This window comes from Micropterus dolomieu, linkage group LG18 (assembly GCF_021292245.1).
Source record: "Micropterus dolomieu isolate WLL.071019.BEF.003 ecotype Adirondacks linkage group LG18, ASM2129224v1, whole genome shotgun sequence".
NCBI classification, from domain to species: domain Eukaryota; kingdom Metazoa; phylum Chordata; class Actinopteri; order Centrarchiformes; family Centrarchidae; genus Micropterus; species Micropterus dolomieu.
The window spans coordinates 32,137,364-32,157,517 of record NC_060167.1 but is presented as its reverse complement, the minus strand read 5'-3'; the positions used below and the strand labels follow the sequence as shown (position 1 = coordinate 32,157,517).

Below are 20,154 nucleotides of genomic sequence, written 5' to 3'. Positions count from 1 at the left end.
GGGTTGTAAAACAGAGCAAATATTTGAACTGTTAAACACTTTTGATTTTAATTTTCATGTATGTTTAGCAACAGCTACCAAGTGATGTAGCAACTTGAAGATTGCCTTTGTTTCAAATCACAAATTTAAGTTGATACAACTACTGTGTTGTATTTGTCTGAATGTTGCTTTTTTGGTTGATTAAACGTTTTATAACTTGTTTCATCTTCATACTTTGTGTTAAAACAAATAATTGTTTTTCTTTATCAGTGCAAGAAAAAACATTTTAGCTAGTCTAACTGACACTTCTGCATTATTCTAACTCACAGTTTCAAGTTAAGGCAACTTAACTACATTTATTTAACTTTCTATTTCAAGGTGAGAGAATTTGTTTCAATTTACACGTATAAGGCCGTTGTCAGGTACCCCTTCCAATGGTGGCACTTCTCCTTTCTTGTTTACCACAAAAGAGTTATCTTTAGTGTAGGGATGAGCGAGTACACCACTATCTTATCTTTAGTGTTTAATGTGTAATATTTAGGAGGACCTGTGGAGAGAAATGCAAAATAATATACATGCAGTAACTATGTTTCCAGTGGTGTTTTAAGACCTTACATAATGCCTTATTACCTTAGAATGAGCCATTTCTATCTACATACACTGTGGGTCCCCCAAACAGACAAACGGCTCTACAGAGCTCATTTCATCACTACGTTGAATATGTATGAAGAAAAGGAAGGACAACAACAAGTAACGTTAGTAGTACTAGTAGTAGTCGACTGGCTTATTAGAAGTAAGAAAAGAAGAGAAATTTGGACAAATGGAAGCCCATACCTATTGTTAGCACACGAGCCGACAGAGCGTGTCAGCCCTCATAGCTTCTCCTGCCAGCTTGGAAAGGGAGGGGGGAATGGTGCGTTCATGTGGTGTTGGAATAATCAGAATAATTTTTTCCTCCCTAAATTGTTATTGCAAAAAGAGAAATAAAATGTACATGGAAAATAAAGAAGTATACAGAACTTTTATTCATGCAAGAAAATCACGTATTGCTTATACATATTTTGCAAACATGTAATTTACATGTAAAATAACTGTTAGTTTGCTGCCCATGTAGAGTTAACTAGATCTCTGCGTGTTGTTTATATGCTCTGATAATGCTAATCCAACACATCTTTGTAGTAGTGTCCATGTTGATTCCACATTTCGACTTAAGAGCACATGAATGCACAGTGAGCTAATGGTTGCAACTCTTTTTCTCCCATCCCGCCTTTTTTTCGACTGATAACTTACAAACCCAAGTTCAATTAATACACACATATCTGACAAAAGTATCAGTCAACACAATAAATTAATTCAAGTTTAACTTTCAAAATTCATACACTTCCAAAATTCAAAACTTGTAAGAGCTCTTTGTGTTAAAAGAAGAGGTAAGTGGACATAACTAAATGGAGCTGTAATGATTTACAGTGTACTTGTATCCCTCATAAAAGAGTTTTACTGCTTATCAAACAGTGTGTGTGTGTTTCAGTTATATAGCCGACTCCCAAATGTTATGTTTACATCCTCCTTACTTTCATTAACTTAATTTCCAATGGCATGAATAGTATTTCGGCTTTTGAACAATAAGGCAAGGTCACTTCTTACAAATGAAAGTTAGACTAACTAAACATTTAGTTAGATCAACTAAGATACACATTTTAAATTATCTAAGCTAACATATTTCACATAAACCATTTACTGTGAAGACACTGTTGCACTCAACAACCACAATCCTTATTTTCAAATAAAGACAGTTTGTGGAAGAGGCACTAAGATACTGATATATTGTATTACTAATGTAAATACTTACCTATTTTGATTATTATTTTATCATTTGAGGGGACACTGAGAGCAGCAAACATCCAGGTTGGTCTACAAAAAGATTGCATTGTTGTACTACTATATTAGCAGTGAATGAAATCACCTAAAATTTAGAACAACTCACAACACACCGCCTGTTAGTATAAGTAAATAATGTTATGAACGTAAATAATCCTTGGGACAGGGCAGAAGAATTCCATGACGTGCTGACAAACCCGCAGTTCTGATCCACTGCCTTTAGAAAGTTATTATGGCTGTGCGTTAGCAAGCATTTGCCTATTTGCCTATTGGCAGTGCAACATTAGCATTCATTTCGGGCAGGTTCACACCAGCCTTGTTTAGTCTGGTTGAACCAAAACCTTGAGTGTTCACCAGTTTGTGTGGTTTGCTTGGATTGGTGTTAACGCCTGACTTGAACTCTGGTGCAGACCAAACAACCGCTCTCTGGTCCGCCTCAAAGGGGTGGTTCATTTCTGATGTGAACACCAATCAAACCAATAACAGGAAGCGTTATTATTGTATGTGTCATTTCATTAGTTAACAAACATTTTCTCATCCTGTGGTGGTGAACTAGTTGCACATTTGCTCCCAAAATGTCGAATAGCTGGGGGGCAGACCTGGACTCACAATGAAGTGAGATGCCTCTTGAATATTTGGGCTTAAGCTAACATTTCTCAAACACTGTAGAAGGTGCATAGGTGTTCAAAATACGAATAAAATGAAGGAGAATGGATTCCAAAAACAGTTAATCAGTGAAGTGACCAGCTGTGTCAACAGTGCATCAAAGTACTGTTATGTTAAGTATTTGGTGGGGGTTGTTTTTTCCCCCCCGCCAACCCACCAACCAATAATGTTTACTATTTCAGGACCATTTAAGTTTTGCCTTTGTGAACGCAAAGCGGACCAGGTGGAAAATTAAACTATCATCTATCATCCTCACATTGGTTCAATTAGGAACCGGACCTTTAGGTGTGACCCTGCCCTCCGCGAGTCCTGTTTCTGTCCTCCTGACAAAGTCCAATATTTACTCTATTACTATCAACTACTGAGAAAAAAACATTTGGGTCTTTACCTTGCTACAATCTTGCCTGCTGTTTGATGGCGGGCAGGTAAAGTGGGTTTATCAGAGCTTTTTTGCCAAAAACAGCCTTCTGCTGCTTATCTAAAAAGCCTAACAGCCATAGCTGACCACCCTAGCTAACTGTCAACAGCACTTCTAAAAATACAGCAAAAAGAACATTTATATGCTGTATATACACGGCTGTAAAAACTATTCATTGCTAACTTGGCTAAAGTGTAACCTTTTTCATCTGGCCTAGTGTTTTTGCAATGTAAATATGACAAACCAGCATTGGTTTTTTGCAGTTAAGACTTCTTCCCACAATTATTACAGGCAACTCTTAATAAACCACATTCCAAGTGGACAAGTCATTCTTATTACAAAAGTCTCTGCATGGTGCATTGTAGAACCAGAAGTGACCATATTTGCAGCAGGCAGTGGAGTCTCCCTTGGCTGGTCATTATAGAGAGTGCAGTTTTTTTTAACTGTCTTTCTAAAAATGCCATTGTCGCAGACAAATTAGAATTATTATCATCACAACCATTTGCGTCCATCAGAAAGAGGCAGACTATTCGAAATGGTTAATGATCCTGGGACATATTAGGAATATGCAGTGATTTATGTTGCATTCAAGTCTATACCTAATGGGATATTAATTTTACCTCCCCGTAGAGAGCATACACTATGCCATTCATCCATTTGCACAACCTGCTTCTCCTGTGGTGAGCAGCTGGAGCTTGTCCCAGCATGAACTGAAAGATACACCCCAGACAGGTTGCCAGTCGATCACAGTGCTAACACACTTACAGTACTCCTTACAGTGTTAACCACCGAACCAGCTTGCTGCCCTGAAAGGTATCCAGACTTTTTTACTAAAGTCTCTGTTGCAATAATAAGCTTTAAATGGTGGTAGCAAAGGCAATGCTAAAGCAAACATAATTTGTAACATTTTTCTTTCACTGATATTGACTGATTATTAAAATTGGAGCGTCATGCTGTCATGTGGACTGACACACATGCTGCCCCACAAATGCGATAGAAATATTAATTGGTAAATAGATCAATGTATCTGCTATAGTTTTCACACAATATTTTATTATTGTTTTTTACAAAAGGCACTTTTTGCAATATATCGGCATCTCAAGTGTTTTTTTTTTTTTTTACAATACTGGTCATATATTACAAACATTAACAACAATATCACATATGCTATCAACCAGTTGTGTACAAAAGAAGATTCCCCTGTGTATACATCAACTAAACTAGGAGTTATGCAAGACAAACATGAAATCAAAGCAATTGATACATTTTTGGCAAATGCGGCTGTGATCCTTTGTTAGCATACACATCACATTTTCTTTTACTCATTTATCAGTTTTATTTTGCATTTATTATGAATTTGCTTTAATTATAAATTTGTGATGTATTATGTCCGGAATTATTTAACTTTTACATAGAGGACTCAATTTAAATAAAGGAAATTTTGGCTAGTGGACCAGTGCGTTTGTCTTTTGTGAACCCAAAATAAAGCAATAATTTTCTTTTCTTTCTTTCTTTCTTTCTTTTAGTTAAAAAATACTATAGTACATTATCAGTATAAGGTAATTTTACCTTATAATGTTGAGAACTACTTTTCCTTTCACGTGTAACAGAAAACCAATCTCTTGTATGTTTGTCAAGTTTTTCTGGACTGTTAATATATACGGCATCAAAATTAGAAGAATGTAAAAATACTGTGAACAATGGAGGAACCGAAATGTCTCAGTCACATTAACATACAGTATTTAAACATTAGAGTTCAGCCAAAAATAATTATCAGATGTTCCTTTATCTACTTAGTCATGTGGATCCATTTAAGTCACTTTAAGGTGCGGTGCCTCATTGACGGGATGCTACAGATAGAAAGTGTCAGTATGGCTCATGGCACTAGACAATGTCAACAGCCGTGCTCCTTCTCCTCCATACTAGAGCAGGAACTGTGGTGGCTGCTAATGTTGTTGGAGCCATCTGGGGACATTGAGGACAGCAGGGGATCACTTGGGGAAACTGGCGACAGGGTGTTGTCCCTTACCAATTCCTTCATTTTACAGGTCCTGGAGTTTCCATAGGCACCAGGGTCCCCAGCATCTGCAGGAATGTGGTCGAAGGTGATGGTGCCATTGTTGAGGTCGAGTGTGGTTGGAGGGGACATGTCAGGAGCTGAGCTCTGCTGGTAGAGATCTGAGGGGCAGTCGCCGAGGACGGGCTCCTGTTTAATGGCTCGGCCCATCAAATCCGAAGTGCAGACAGATGAAGACGAGACCACTGTAAGACCATGTGCACGAGCCTGGATCTCCAACTCCTACAACAAAATGTAATGTAGACAACATATTTGTACTAAATGTAATAAACTTGAACGTTCAGTGTATAATATTTCTGCAATATAAGATCGCTAACTATGTTTTCAGTGGTGTATAAAGACCTTACATAATGAACAGTTATGTTTTTATTACCTTAGAATGAGCCATTTCTATCTATATAACTGCGGCCCCCTTTCATGGACGTTGCCATGTTGCACCGCCATGTTTCCACAGTAGCCAAAAACAGACAAACAGCGCTACTTCTTCTTATGTGAGTAACTGTTGCTGTCATGACTGAGATCTACTTCAGCACTTCTATCTAAGTATTTATTTATTTTTATTTTTTGCCCCTATCAAAGCACCATTATCTGGACACGGGCCAGAGTTTTTGTGATCATGGACCCTTTCACGAGGGTCCATGATCACAGAGAGAATTAATGTGTTTCCTATGGCAATGTTTGTATAAACGTCATCTATTATGTGGTTTATACAGGACTGTGGTACAGATACACTGACAATGTTACACACTCTTGGCTTACATTTTCCATGTTATCTGTCAGTGGCCAAGTCGCAATAACATATAGTTTTACTAAACAATAAAGTAAATATATCTATTTAAAGAAACCTCATTTCTTAACTGGCTACTCTCGGCTGTCTCAGAAGACGACACCTTTTGTCCTGTGTCGGCCACCATAGCAATAAATACAAAGTTACGCTGATGGGCATGTCATCCGTTTTGCAGTTTTGCAAACCACAATCTTGAATAAATTGAAATTCTGACCTCATGGTGAGATTATATACACTACCACTTCTAACTGTAGCCTTTGGTTGATGAATAGAATACTAAAATGCCCTAATAGTCTACCTGAATACCTGAATACGAAGCATCAGATGGCGGTTTGCGTGCTCCAGCTTTCTCTGTCTGCACTCAATCTCCTTGGCTCTCTGCTGCTCCCGCTGTAGTCTCCTGATATAGTCCACTGAGGCTTTCAGAATAGTGCCCTTATTCCAGCGCATGTCTCTGGGGTATACAGGAGACAAAGGTCTACAGTCAGAGTCAGCTGACCAGCTGACCAAAACAGCAGAGGATTCTTTATGGTCCCTCTAAGCAAATAAGCCATTACACTTTAAAGACACTTGGATGAGTGAATAGGAGGAACAACAAAGAAAAAACAATGTAAATGAAACATAGATGGATAGAACACATACAGAAAATATACTTACGGATCATTTGACTTGGGTATCAAGGTTCCCAACTCTTTGATGCGATCGTTGATGTTGAATCGCCGTCTTCGTTCAACTAAAATTTGTCAAACAAAACATACAGTAAGTACAGCAGACTGCTAAACTTTGTCTTTGTAGTCTGAAAGTTTAATTACAGGTCATAATATTTAAATAAACCTACATTTTACAAATAAAACAATTTCTTTTAGTACAAATTAAAAAACTACATTACAGAACCATTGAGACAATCATTAAGAAAAGTAGTTGTGAAAAATGTATTCTGATTTTGATTTTGATTGACTCACTTAAGTTGTGGTTGTCTTTCTTCTGCCTCTCTTTAGCAAGAGCACGAACTTCAGCCTCTGGGGAGCAAAGAGAAACATGAATGCCAGCGTCATGATTTAATTAAAAGGATGACACGGCTCTAAGTTTATAAAATGACTCAAATTACATGTTAGTATTTCACATACTGTGCACTAAATCTGTTATTTTGTCTACTAGCACATTTTGGATCTTAATATACTGGGCTGGATGCTGGATTATCACATTTGAAATCACTTACATGTTCTGTGGATTAAAGTAGTAAATTAAGCTAAAATCATAGTTTCTCATTTTTTATATTGTGTGCATTTAGTCATACACAAAACGCCATATACAGTTTCTGAAAATCAAATTGAAAACAGCTTTAAAATTTACAAAACATCATTTTCTTCATTTTGCTTTGCTTACCTACTGGAAAGCCCTCTGGCCTTTGATAGTTTTCATACTGGCCACAGGATCCAGGCTTGTCCAGTACTTGCTTCATGCCAGGAGCTGGAGTAATTGTTTAGCAAATAATTGACTTAATAGTATTTTGTGCATTTCCAAATTGCACACAATATCGGCATTGGCCTATAGGCATGCTTTCACCTTTACATTATAAGGGAAATATGATGTTTTTTTAATTCTTTCTTAATTAGGATTTAGTCATGATAAATAAAATATATTTGTTGTAAATTTACAGTATAATTTTGCAAATGATGTACGGTAAACTACAGTACAAAAAAAACCCCAATCATAATCCAGGATATGTTTGAAAGATGTCTCTCAGTAGTTTACCTGTGTATTCCCTTTTAATGCTGGGTGGACAGGAGTTACTGATGGCGAGGCCCGGGAGTGGAAGTCCTTGGTTGCTGTACACATCAAGAAGGTTACCCGACACGGGGAGCTACAGAGTATTAAAGAAATGTTATTATTGAATGTTAAAAAAGAGAAATTATGATTTATATAAAAATTTAATTCCATGACATGAATGTGAACAGTAATAATTCTTTATAACATATAGAGACTGCTGATGCATCCCTTTACAGTCATATTTACAACACAGTATTTCCTTTTAAACAGGGTGGTATCTTGAAAAATTACCTGGTTGTTCATTTGGAGTCCTGCGTCCATAAGTCCAAGAACATCGTCATTGTAACTTGACTCCAAGCTAATAATATCGTCAATGACATCATCCATCTGCCCAGCACAAAGCCACATTTGATTCAGTAATTGCAGTTTATCAAGATATCTGAATATAATGAAATTAAATGACATACCTCTTTCTCACAGTTGGAGCTGAGGGTGAGCAGGGCCATTGGACTGTTGGGGGCGCTGCTTCCAGGCCCGGGTGGCATGCCGTGCTCGGGGGGCTGACTGGGACACTGGCTGCTGGATTTACCACCCAGGGTGGTGGACAGATACTGCCTCACCTGCTGCCTCTGAGCCTGCTGGATGTGGTACTTGGTGGGATTCTCCAGGTGGGACTGCACCTACGTGAACAAGTAAACATTACAACCTGGGATTTCGGTTTCATTCTTCTTCTTCTCAAAAAAACTCTTTTTATTATGTGAAAAAGCATCAAGAATGATAATTCTGTCATGAGGTACTGAGTCAAATTCCTAACATCTACGTAGTGTGGCAATAAAGTCTTAAATCTTGAACTTTTACAAATAGGGCATTATATTTAAAGGACAGTTTGAATTTTGATTTAAATAATGCCTTTAATGTGATAATGACAATATAGAGTCATAATAATAAGTAAAACCTGTTAATCTAAAGATAGATTCAGTTTTATGTTTGATGCTTCTATTAAAAATCCAAATAATAAACTTAGCTTAAAAAGTAACCAAACGGAGCAGTCATACTGCTGTGTTGCAATTAAATTACTGCCTCTCTGCATCATTATCTCTGTTGTATCATGCTAATTACTGGACCTCAAAACACCATTTTAAAAGTCTACTTCTCTAGGTTGTTTGCAGGCTTTCTTTGGAACACTTATTTTGTATATGCTAAGATATGGAAATGTGTTTAAACACAACTCTTTCTCCTGGCATTACAATCCAATTATTGAAATTACAAGAGAAATGAAGCACCAATCTCAAATGTGCAGTGTAGATTAGTTTGACAGCATCATTCTCCCTGCCAATGGCTGATTTTATTAACTCAAGACAAAATGTCTCCACAGATGGGACACCGTGCCACAGTGCTGTTGTGTCACATGCTCTATGACCAGTTTAAGTCCATGCAGCACCTTAACAACTTGCTCTGCAATATACAAACTTGTTTGCATTCTTTAGCTTTTCTACATTACTGCTCGGTTTCCATAGTGTCAACAATTCTGAACCATAGCAGGTGTAGATCGTGTAGGAGGGATAATGACACAGACGGGACAATACAGCCTTTAACAGTACATACTGTCAAAATAATACAATTCCAACGAAGAAATTAACTATTATCAATATTCATATTCAGACTCAATTTCAGTCCATCTATTTTTGTTTTTCTAAATAAAGTTAAAGACAAAAAATCAACCCATCTCACCTGATAGTGGCTGTATTCAAGCATCTCCAACATGTTATTTGAGTAGTAACTGCTAAAAAGAATCTGTATACAGTATATAATCCCTTTATTTTGTTAGCCTACACTGTGGACAGCAAGCTAGCATGTGCAAATCTGAGAGGAGTCACTTGTCCTGCTTAATTTATCCAGGGCTTAAGGCTCATTAGTTATGCAAGTTAAGAAATGGAGGAGTACACTGAGACTCACCCTCCTATTGCTGTGTTGTTCATCTTAACTATGAATTTATGCCTTTATAGAGCCCATTTGACGTCACCACTTTCTGCTCACAAAGGAGTCTTTTTACGGGTTGACCAGTAGTCTGCGAACTGAAACTTGCTTAAGGCCAACTAACGTTTAATCTTTAGTTCTGCTCATCTTGTATAAAACATTATTTGTTCTGAGCACCAGAGACACAACTGACACCACTGTTTCACTACAAACTAGCCACATGAAAACCCAAATGTATGGTGGGTTTACGAACCCCAAACATTTTTGGGGATTTTTAGAGGTTAATTAAATTTAACAGTCAATTGTTATGCAGTCACGTTTGCAGAGTAAAGAAGATGAATGGGTTGATTTAGGGGAACAGTATTTTCAGGCTTATGAGAAATCAATAATGATAATTCTGTCATGAGCGCACTGAGGCAATTTCCAACTACGTAGTGTGGCAATAAAGTATTGACTTTGACTGTTCAGATATGCTTTTGTCCAGTCTAGGTAAGCTCTCTTTGTAATAAGACGCATTTGATATCAACCTTGATATTAATAGAGTAGACGTCAAAGAGAGATTGTCTCTTCTAGAGCTTTTCATAGGTTTTATTTTTGTGAATCAGTTGATCATGGCACCAAGCACAGTCAGTGCTGCACTGCAAGGGAAGCACTGTAGGAAACACCATGACCAATCAAATTATGTGGTTTCCTTTAAACGCAGTGTAAGATGCCCAATGACGGACAAAGTCATTAGTCCAGAGTAAATCACAGAACAGTAAAATTTACCCCCCCTAAAAAAAATGTTGTTGTTACAAGCCTCGCTATAACACCTTAAATTAAGTCTATTTAGAAGGAAATTTGTTTTCTTCATCCAGACATACTCAGAGACTGACTGACCATCTATTAAGTGTTTTAAGTTTATTTAAAATATGCACCTCCTATTACACATGCCTTTTTATTCAGGCTTTTGTTACATGTACTTTATCTTTGATGGCTTGCAGTGGCTGCTCACGTCTAGTAATAATTTTATGATGAGAAGGTCCCAGTTGACACACTTTTGTTGACCACTTTAAATTCAGTGTTAATGTGGGCCAATGGTAGCAGGTATTTTACAGAGTTCTTTTCTCTTGTCCCTTCAATAACATATTCTAAATAAAGTGGGTTTGTTAAGTCAAATGAAAATAATGAATCACATTTGGGATTAATACGAGAATCAGAGGTAAACTAAGCATAAACCTGTTTCATTTCCATTTTGGAAGACAGTGAGTATAACATGGTTCAATGTATTTAATATGCCAAGGACACAACATTGGCAGTTCTGCTATTGCAGGAATGAATCATATGAACTTTGAATAAAGTGTCAGGCTCTTTGTCCATACAGTAAAAATATAGCTAGTCATTTTAACACCATGTAAGTTCTCAGTACCTTTACCTTGGGGAAGTTATCTTCAAAGATTCACAAATGCTTAATTTTAAATTGCACACAAAAATTGATAATCTACAAACAAATTCTGACTTTTATGTTAATTTGATGAAATGTAAAGTGTAATGTCTATGATTTTTCAGTACAAGGAAAAAAGAGAAAATGCCCATTTCAAACACACAAAACTAAAAAACGTTAAAGCACTTCATTGAAAGTTGATCTCGTGCAAGGCTGCTGCAAGACAGAGCATCACGTCTTTTTCTGAATTATTGGAAACTCACTAGAAGCTGGAGAGGTGAGCATAAACACGGGAAGTGCCCCCTGGCTGGACAGGGCCTTATATGATAAAACAGAGGAAGCATTCTTTGTAAACTCATAGTAGAGTGTTTCTTTGTCTCCCCTTTGCAGTGTGGCCTTTTCCTTCAGCCAAACCTTTGGGTTGAGAAGGAACTATTAACAAGGGATGTATTTCATTTATCCCTACAGCAAGCTAAGCTCTCGCTTTATTCACAGGCTCTTTGTGAAACAGAGGTTTATTACCTTCTCAAGGAGAGCACATGGGTCCATGTTTTAGATTTGTGCCTTAAGGACCAGAAACATTTTGAGAGAGAGTTGTCACTTCTTGACCCCTGAAAAGAAATAGATCCATTCATATCTCTCGACCAGCTCCACTCTGTTTCGTACTTCCTTGGTAACCAGCCACACAAAAAAAGATGCTAAACATTTACTGTGTGATAAAAATGTAAGCAGATGGCCACAATAGTACTGACAATTAAGACCTTTCAGTCCACATCAAAGCCAACACAAGTCAATGGATTTATGGCTACACAAGTTATAGATGAAATAAATATGTAACAAATAACCATATAAATCATATCTCTAGTGAGAGAGATATTCATGTTGATGTGGTTATATTTTCCGACTGAGCCCTATGCACTTGTTCTTAATAACACCTGAATCCATTCTTTTCATTTTAGTTGATTTAATTATGCTGCAGGGATTCAATTTGAGCCTGGTGTTGAATATCAGGTTTATGAATTCACAGCTTTGGGGCTCGTAGTTTTAAGTTTAAAAACTAAAATAAATCAGACTGTAAAAACTAAAGCACAACTACAGTTTCTTGTAGACAGGTGCGTAGGAGTAAGAGAAGAGAGAACTCCCACACGCTGTCCTTATACTTGCTTGTGACATCCCATCGCACATGAGAGATGTAACCGTATTGCTTAGATTATAAGCTCTCAGTGAATCTAAAAAAACTATTCAGCCATGCGTTGGTGTTTGGCAGATGAGCCTTTTAGGTGGGCTGATTAAACAGTGTCGATCCGAGTCAGACAAACACAGTGAGCCAAGAGACTTTTTGTTGGTGCAGCCTAGTGCAACTATGCAGCTACCAGAGTTATTGTGTTTCTGCTGTTGCTCTTCGTCCTTAAAGCACGCTTATGCTGTGCAGTCATGCACATAATCTGTGGGGTGGCTTCGTCCAGTAATATACTGTCTGTGGTAAAACTGATTTAAACAACATCTCCACAGGTCAATCAGGGACCTTGAGGTCAGGCAAACTGCCACCCAAGCTGTATGCATTTTTCAAAATCATCTCTTCAATAATGGTTAGGCTGGTAAATCTCAGGGTAACACTATCAGAAAATCACATGTCTTTTGCTGGGTACATAATAATAATAGGTCATATAATAATAGAAATAAGAAAAACTATTGTGTTCTTGTGTCTTTTCCTATGCCTCTGGTTCCGAAAAACCGACTTGACATTCGGCATATTGTTTCTGCGTTTATTGCGGGATCTCTGTGTGAAAGCAGCTTCATTACCTTAATTATCCTCACCTCTCTTTTATATATTTAAGTGTTGTTCCCTTGTCATTTGTCAGATCATCTATTATCAACAGTTGGCAACCTAATTTCTCTGTGCATTGACACATCGATTAATCAAAAAATCGCTTGCTATGTGTAAGCACACATGGTACACATGGCACACAGGCCAAATTTTAATCTGGATGTTACACTTTTACACAATTCTAACAATATTTTTAAAATGACATCATTAACATATCACATGGCATATTACTAAGGCCAATTGCACTATAATTAGAGTAGTATGAACTACTGTAAATAATATATATGTACATATATATAATATAAATATATATATATATATATATATCATCAGCCTCTACAAGTACCAATAGACAAATGTGAACTGCTTATTATCATATGTGTTTATAGACTTCATGCCAATGAATGACAACATTTACAGCCATCTATGGTTTTATTAGATTAGTAGAAGAGCAAATCTGCTTTGAGAGAAATTACAAATGCTCTTTACAAGCTTAGTTCTGCTGTAGTTGCGCTCTCATCGCCTCGGATACTCCACTCCACCCCACACTTTAAAAAACACAAGACATACCATTGATAAAACATGTTGTCACTATCGGACAAAATTACAGATTGGACTTCCCCCTCAGAAATCATTGTAAATAATGTTTCTACAAATAATCCAAAAATGTGTCAAGTCTTTTGGTGCATTGTGTCTTCAGGGGCTCACAGAAGATATTAGCGTCACATGTGACTATACTAGGATAAAATGCTAGTTTAGGAAAACTGAGTTACAACAAGGTTAGGTTTTGTCAGAGTAGCAAGTAGTAAGTAGTCCCTCTAATGTGAGTAAAGGTCACATGGGCCTGCAAATCTGTACAGATGAAAGCTGCAGGTGAGCAACCAAGATTGGTGTGCATTTCAAGACTAATCTGCATACAGAATGGGAAGATACCGTAAGTTTACAGCAACAGTTTGAAAGACACGGTGAAATAAAAAAAACAGTGCAATACAAAATACAGTTTCCAAGCTCTAATCCCGGGTCCCTGTGTTCAGTTGTCTCTTGTTATTTGCCAAATATTTTTTATTACTTGCCTTGATTTTGTGGGTGTATAAATACACTTATCCAATGCAATTTGCTGTGACTAGTTATCAGGCCCATTTGAACAAAATCATAAACAGTGTGTGTGAGGATATCAATTGGCAAAAACTTTGTGTGAATTCCAAAAGAGCATGTTTGAACTGAACGAATGAACGCTAAAACTATGGTATTAAAATTTTTTACTAAAAGTTGTTTGTTAACTTGCTACTCTCCATGCTGTTGGTGGGCTGGTCTTGTTCTTCTGTGTTGCTAGACAGGGTTCAGGAGGCATGTGCCCCCCTGCTGGCCAGTGATTGGCTACTCAGTCCCTAGAGTCTTAAAGCAACAGATGGACTTTGGTGATTGTGCCCTAATTTGTTCAAATTTCCCTCATCCTCTGCTTGATGTAACAACATGGGTGAAGGAGGTTTGGTGTTCAGTACAATAACTCACTACAGCTCTGTATCTTGCTGTATTTGAAGAGCCATGGCCAAATTTGATATAAATCCCTCTGGTAGCTAAATGCTGATCACATAGTCGAGCAGTCATTTTGCCTCATTCCATCATTCTTTAGTGCTAAGCTCTCTGACAAACACATTGCATTTCCTGTGATTACTTCATAATAAAAGTCAACTGGTGTTTTTCCAGTTAAATGCTTTGAATTTGAAGCTACAACAATAGGAAATGTTTGGTTTGCATTAGCATTAACTTAGTACAGCATCTTGGGAGGAGGATGTCTCCAAAGACACAAAGTGAGTAATACTGCAAATAGATACATATTGCAATACTTCTATAAGTTTGCCATAGGCTCAGTCACCAGTGTGTTACCTCATTCTGCAACATTTACTTAACAGACATTTAATTAAATGAAAATTTTAAAGATTTTATGAAATGGACAAATTAAAGAATTAGTGAATTATTAAAGATATTATAATTCCCCCCCGATAGGGACATGCATGGCAGCATATATTATGGCAATCCATTCAATAACTTTTGAGGCATTTCAGTCAAAACCACAAATGTCAACCTCATGGTGGCCCTAGAGGAAAAGACAGGGATCAGCAAAGTCAGTTGGGGTTATCATCTGGAACCATGAACTTAAAGACATAAAGACTGTCAATTCCTCCATGTCAGTTATAGCCTGGCTTTGTCTGAAGGTCACAAAACCACACACAAGAAAACAACAACAGCAGGAAGCATTTCTCATATTTCACCATCCCCCACCTCCAGCACCTTCACTCAGCTAACATGGACTGAAATAATGGTGTTTTACTAGGTTTAGTAACTGTAATGTTGTGCTGTAATCTCTAATGCTACTTGTTATTACTGAAAAAAGTAATCACATTACTTAAACACGTTACTAAGTATGGCTTTACTGCCCAACACTCTTGTTAGCCAGCAAGCACTAGCTGTCTGAGCCGTAAACAACAATGTATATTTATGATGTAGTCCATATGATGAAGGTAGGTGGCTATTGCCCTTTACATTTTTTTTAAGGGAAAGGAGTATCACTAAGCTCAAACACAAGGATTTCACCCACAGTAATACAAAATATACTAATAACAGTAGTATTTTGAAAGTCAATTCTCAAGCAAACAGGAAAGCCACTGTAGAGATCTAAAAACTGGAGCAATGTGATCCACTCTTGGTCTTAGTTCTGCTCTCATCGCCTTGGATACTCCACCCCACACTTCAGACAAAAACACAAGACATGCCATTGATAAAACATGTTGTCACTATTGGACAAAATTACAGACTGGACTTCCCCCTCAGAAATTATTGTAATTAATGTTTCTTCAAATCAAGACATTTGGTGCCTTGTGTTTTCAGGAGCTCACAGAGGACATTAGCATCACACGTGAGTATACTAGGATAAAATACTAGTTTAGGAAAATACATTCAAACAACCATGTATATTTATGAGGTAGTCCATATAATGAAGGTGGCTATTGCCCTTTACATTTTTTAAAGGAAAGGAGTATCACAATGATTTTACATACAGTAATACAAAATGTACTAATAACAGTAGTATTTTAAAGTCATTTCTCAAACAAACAGGAAAGCCACTGTAAAGATCTAAGAACTGGAGCAATGTGATCCACTCTCTTGGTCTTAGTGATGCAACTGTAAAGGCAGCATTATAAACTGCTTGCACAATTATTAGCCAAATTGAATTCTTCGGGATAATTTTTATTATTGAACAAACACAATGCTCTCAGTCAATCCAAAATATAATTGAACCTCAAACTTGAATTTTCAGGAGAATATATAAGTGCGCAGAATTATTAGGCAGCTAAATTACAAAAATAATTTCTATCAAATTAATTATCATTCTTAATTTTTAGAGTAATTGTAACTACACAAAATGATAATTTAAAAAATGGCCTTATATACTGTTTAGCCACCCTTCTTTTGCCATGAGCCTTCCATCCATGTCAGTTTCTTGTTCTGTTCACAATCAACTTTCACTGAAGGAGCAACCACAGCCTCCCAAATGCTGTTCAAACAGGTGTCTTGTCTTTCCTGACTGTAAATCTGACGTTTGAGAAGGGCCCACAAGTTCTCAATAGGATTCATGTCAGGTGAGGAAGGGGGCAAGGTCATCATTCGGGCACCTTTGAGGGCCTTGCTGGCTTACCAAGCAGTGGAGTACTTGGAGGCATGTTACGGAGCATTGTCCTTGCATATAGAACATTGTCTTCTTGAAATCTGAGGACTTCTTTCTGTACCACTTCTTGAAGAAAGTATCTTCCAGAAACTGGCAGTAGGTTTAGTAGTGGAGTTTCAGTCCATCTTCAGCCCGAACAGGAAAAGCTATCTCATCTTTAATGATAGCAGACCATAACAGTACCCCTCCTCCACCAGGCTGGTGTCTGAGTCCAGCGGTGCCCTGTGTCCATCAGTGATCTAGCCACAGGCCCATCCATCTGGTCCATCAAGAGTCACTCTCATTTCATTTGTCCATAAAACCTTTCAAAAATCTGTTTTCAGGTATTTTTTTGCCCAATCTTGACGCTTCAACTTGTGAATCTTATTCAGTGGTGGTCGTTTTTCAGCCTTCCTGACCTTGGCCATGTCTCTGAGGACTTAGCACCTTGTACTTCTGCATACTCCAGGTAGGCTGCAGTTCTGGGATATGGTGGCACTGGAGAATAATGGGTTCCTGGTAGCTTCATGTTTAATTCTACATAAGTTCTTTGTAATTAATTTGTGCTTTTTCTTTTCCATGCGCTTTTTTCACCCAGTTGACTATTAGCAACAGAAAGTTTGATTGCCCGGTAGTCACGCCTCAAAAGTTTAGCTATTTCAAGAGTGTTGCATCTGTCTGAAAGGCAGTTAAATTTCACTTTTGGTCCATTTTACCAGAGGTAATGAAGCTGCTTAATTATCATGGACATCTCAATATAAGGTGTGATTCACTTTTGTCACACCCTCCCTCATTACATAAATACATATCACTTGAAAATGATTAACTCCTATGAGCATTCAAAATTATGTGTATAATTGTGCATGCAGTGTGGTAGTCATACCTAAAGAAGATAAACACATGGACATGTTTTGCAAAACCTGCTGAGATATAAGTCCTTTAATTGTTGATATATTCTTGCGGTGATAGTGTCTGAGTTTTGTAATCATCTTAATGTGCATGTTTAACTTTAGGTCTGTTGTTGTTGTTTTCCATAATCTGCTGGTGGGAGTATGTAGATGTTGAACAGGAGAAACCAGAAAATGGAGCCTTGAGGCACTCCACATGTAATTTTTTGTAGGCTCAGTTATGTATTTAGAGATCGCAACAAAGTCCCTGTCCTTCAAAGAAGAGTTAAAACCAGTTTAGCACTGTGCCAGAAAGTCCCACCCAGTTTTCCAGTCTCTCTAGTAATATGTTTTGGTCAACCATTTCAAATGTAGCACTGAGATCTAATAATACTAAGACTGAAATTTTTCCACTGTCTGTGTTAAAGTAGATGTCATTGAAAGCCTTAACAAGAGCCGTCTCCAAGCTGCAATGTGACTGAAATCCTGACTGGAAATCATCAGAACAATTGTTTAGGGCCAAGCTGTTGAAAAACATCCATTTAATGATTTTACTTCAAAATGAGAGGCGTGTCAATGAGAGATATAATTGTTTTTTTAAGATATTTTAGGCGTTTGTTGTGCCTTTATTTGAGATAGAACAGATGAGAGACAGGAAATGTGGGAGAGAGAGGGGGGACAAGATGCAGCAAAGGGCCGTGGGCTGGACTTGAAAGTGTCTGATCTATTTGCGGAAGGTCTGATACCATGCAGTTAAAAACATATTTGGAAAAGCCTGTAGGGAGAATATCAAGGCAGCAGGAGGAGGATTTCCGATGTTGCACAATTTCTTCAAAGGTTCTATAGATTATAGGATCTAGTTGTGTCAAACTAATTGAATTTAACGTAAGTGGACGTTGACCTATAACTGACATGGAGGAATTGACAGCTTGTAAATTAATTGAATGAAATAAAAAGTTGATGGATAAAAGTTCAGATGTTAATGACAGAGGAGGATTTGTTCATGGTGTTTTTTCTTACCAGAGACTACGATTACCTTAGTGGGAGCAATGGCATCTATACCATTTGTGATATTAGGACTGAAATGATTTACAACAGGGGTATTCAATTAAAATTAAAAGAGGTCCACTTAGAGAAAATCTCCTGAAGCAAAGGTCCAGAACATCATAACAACTAATTTGGGTTATTATTCAGTACCATAACTTATAGTTCATATTAACATATGTTTTTAGTCAACAACTGACTGTCAAATCAAATATTTCAACAATATTTAGGCTACTGTCAGTTTTCACATCAAACTGGAGGAATAATAAATAATGGCTTCTCTAATAATAAATTTAAATTTAATTAAACTAAAGGCTGCATTCAAAAAAATTCATGAGTTTTTTAAAATGAGCATCTTAAAATAACGTGCTTAATTTCAGGAAAAATAAAATAGTGTAGCTTGAAGTGATTGAAGTGTAGTCTCAACAAATTTTATAATAAACACTCAACACATCTTAACAAATGAACAGTTTAAATACCTCCTCTTCTCTTTTACTCCCGCTTATACCACTTCTCTACTTTTTCTTGTTCAGTGAGAAACGTGAGCTGTGGCTTGTCTTGCCAGCTAGGACTGGAGATATATGAGATATTCTGGTTTTGACCTGCCCATGGAAAAAATGTACATGTAAGAATCTGTACATTCTTGGTTAAAAGCCATGTGAAATCTCACTCGCGACTCGGCTCGCAATGCTTATCGGAATGCACGGATTTGATTGGCTGAGCAGCATCACATGAGACGATTGGAACACATGTGATTGGTCTGTGAGCTTCCTGAGTTGATAAACCAGTAAATGTTAGAAAAGCTGAGCAGGTAAAAATAAGAACGGTCCATAACAAGATAGTAAGTCTCAATAATAAATCGGCTATTGGTCCGGATCCGGAAAGGACAGCGGCTGGGTCTGGATACAGACCTGTTAGTGACCTCTGATCTACAAGATCATTGACAGAGACCCACACGGGGTTTGTGATGATTTTGTTAACTGTGATAGTCATCTTAAAGAATACACAGGAATTGTCAGAAAGAGCAAGATCAGTCACTACTTCCTTAGAAATGTTAAGACCATTAGAGATGAAGTCCAGAGTGTGTCACTTATTGTGTGTAAGCTTGGTCACATGCTGTGTCTCAGCACAGCTAACAAAGCTCACTTGACTTTGGCTTTTGTCTTGGCTTAGCCATGCAACTATCATACATGGCTTTGTGGTGTTTTTTAAGTGCTGATACAGGATAGTAGTGTTGTCCCGTGAGGTAGAATGAGGAAGGATTGAAACTGATGCTGTGCAGCATCTTATGTTTTAAAGCCTAAATATAGCCCCACAAAACTGACGTACTGTTCTACTTTGTATAGGTTTTGTCCTCTAAGGCTATTAGTATTGGGTTTACCTCTAAGCATGCATGTGCTTGCTTAGGGGTAAACCCAAGCTTGTCTACGGCCACCTGCGGTGTGGGCCTCTCTTACGTCCTCACCTTGTGAATCATCTGGTTTTTTCAGGAGCAAAAGATCAGCCTTTAAACTTATAATAATAAAAATAATGATTAAATAATGATTTTCCGATTTTTGTCCGTATCGCCCAGCCCTTACCCATACACTACTGTGTTAAACGCAATATAAACTACTAAAATAACAGAAAAGAATAATTTACACAATATAAAGAAAGATAGTAAGAAAACGATGCCGGACCGAACTGAAGTTTCACTTTCACTTTCTGGCCGAGC

The 20,154-nt window shown here is 37.4% G+C and overlaps 1 protein-coding gene across 2 annotated transcripts in view; it reads right to left on the bottom strand.

The window, feature by feature from the left end:
* Positions 1–4,020: 4,020 nt before the first annotated feature.
* mitfa (melanocyte inducing transcription factor a) overlaps positions 4,021–20,154 on the bottom strand; it is a 31,323-nt gene continuing 15,189 nt past the window's right edge. The window contains exons 3-10 of one of the 2 annotated variants that reach the window (XM_046029329.1): positions 8,043–8,255; positions 7,867–7,962; positions 7,561–7,669; positions 7,192–7,275; positions 6,768–6,824; positions 6,463–6,538; positions 6,112–6,259; positions 4,021–5,240 (exon numbers count right to left, since the gene is read on the bottom strand). In XM_046029329.1, coding sequence (XP_045885285.1) covers positions 4,836–5,240; positions 6,112–6,259; positions 6,463–6,538; positions 6,768–6,824; positions 7,192–7,275; positions 7,561–7,669; positions 7,867–7,962; positions 8,043–8,255 — 1,188 coding nt within the window. In that variant the 3' untranslated portion in view covers positions 4,021–4,835. The remainder of the gene's footprint in view (positions 5,241–6,111; positions 6,260–6,462; positions 6,539–6,767; positions 6,825–7,191; positions 7,276–7,560; positions 7,670–7,866; positions 7,963–8,042; positions 8,256–20,154) is intronic. The other variant, XM_046029330.1, reaches the window with a different exon arrangement.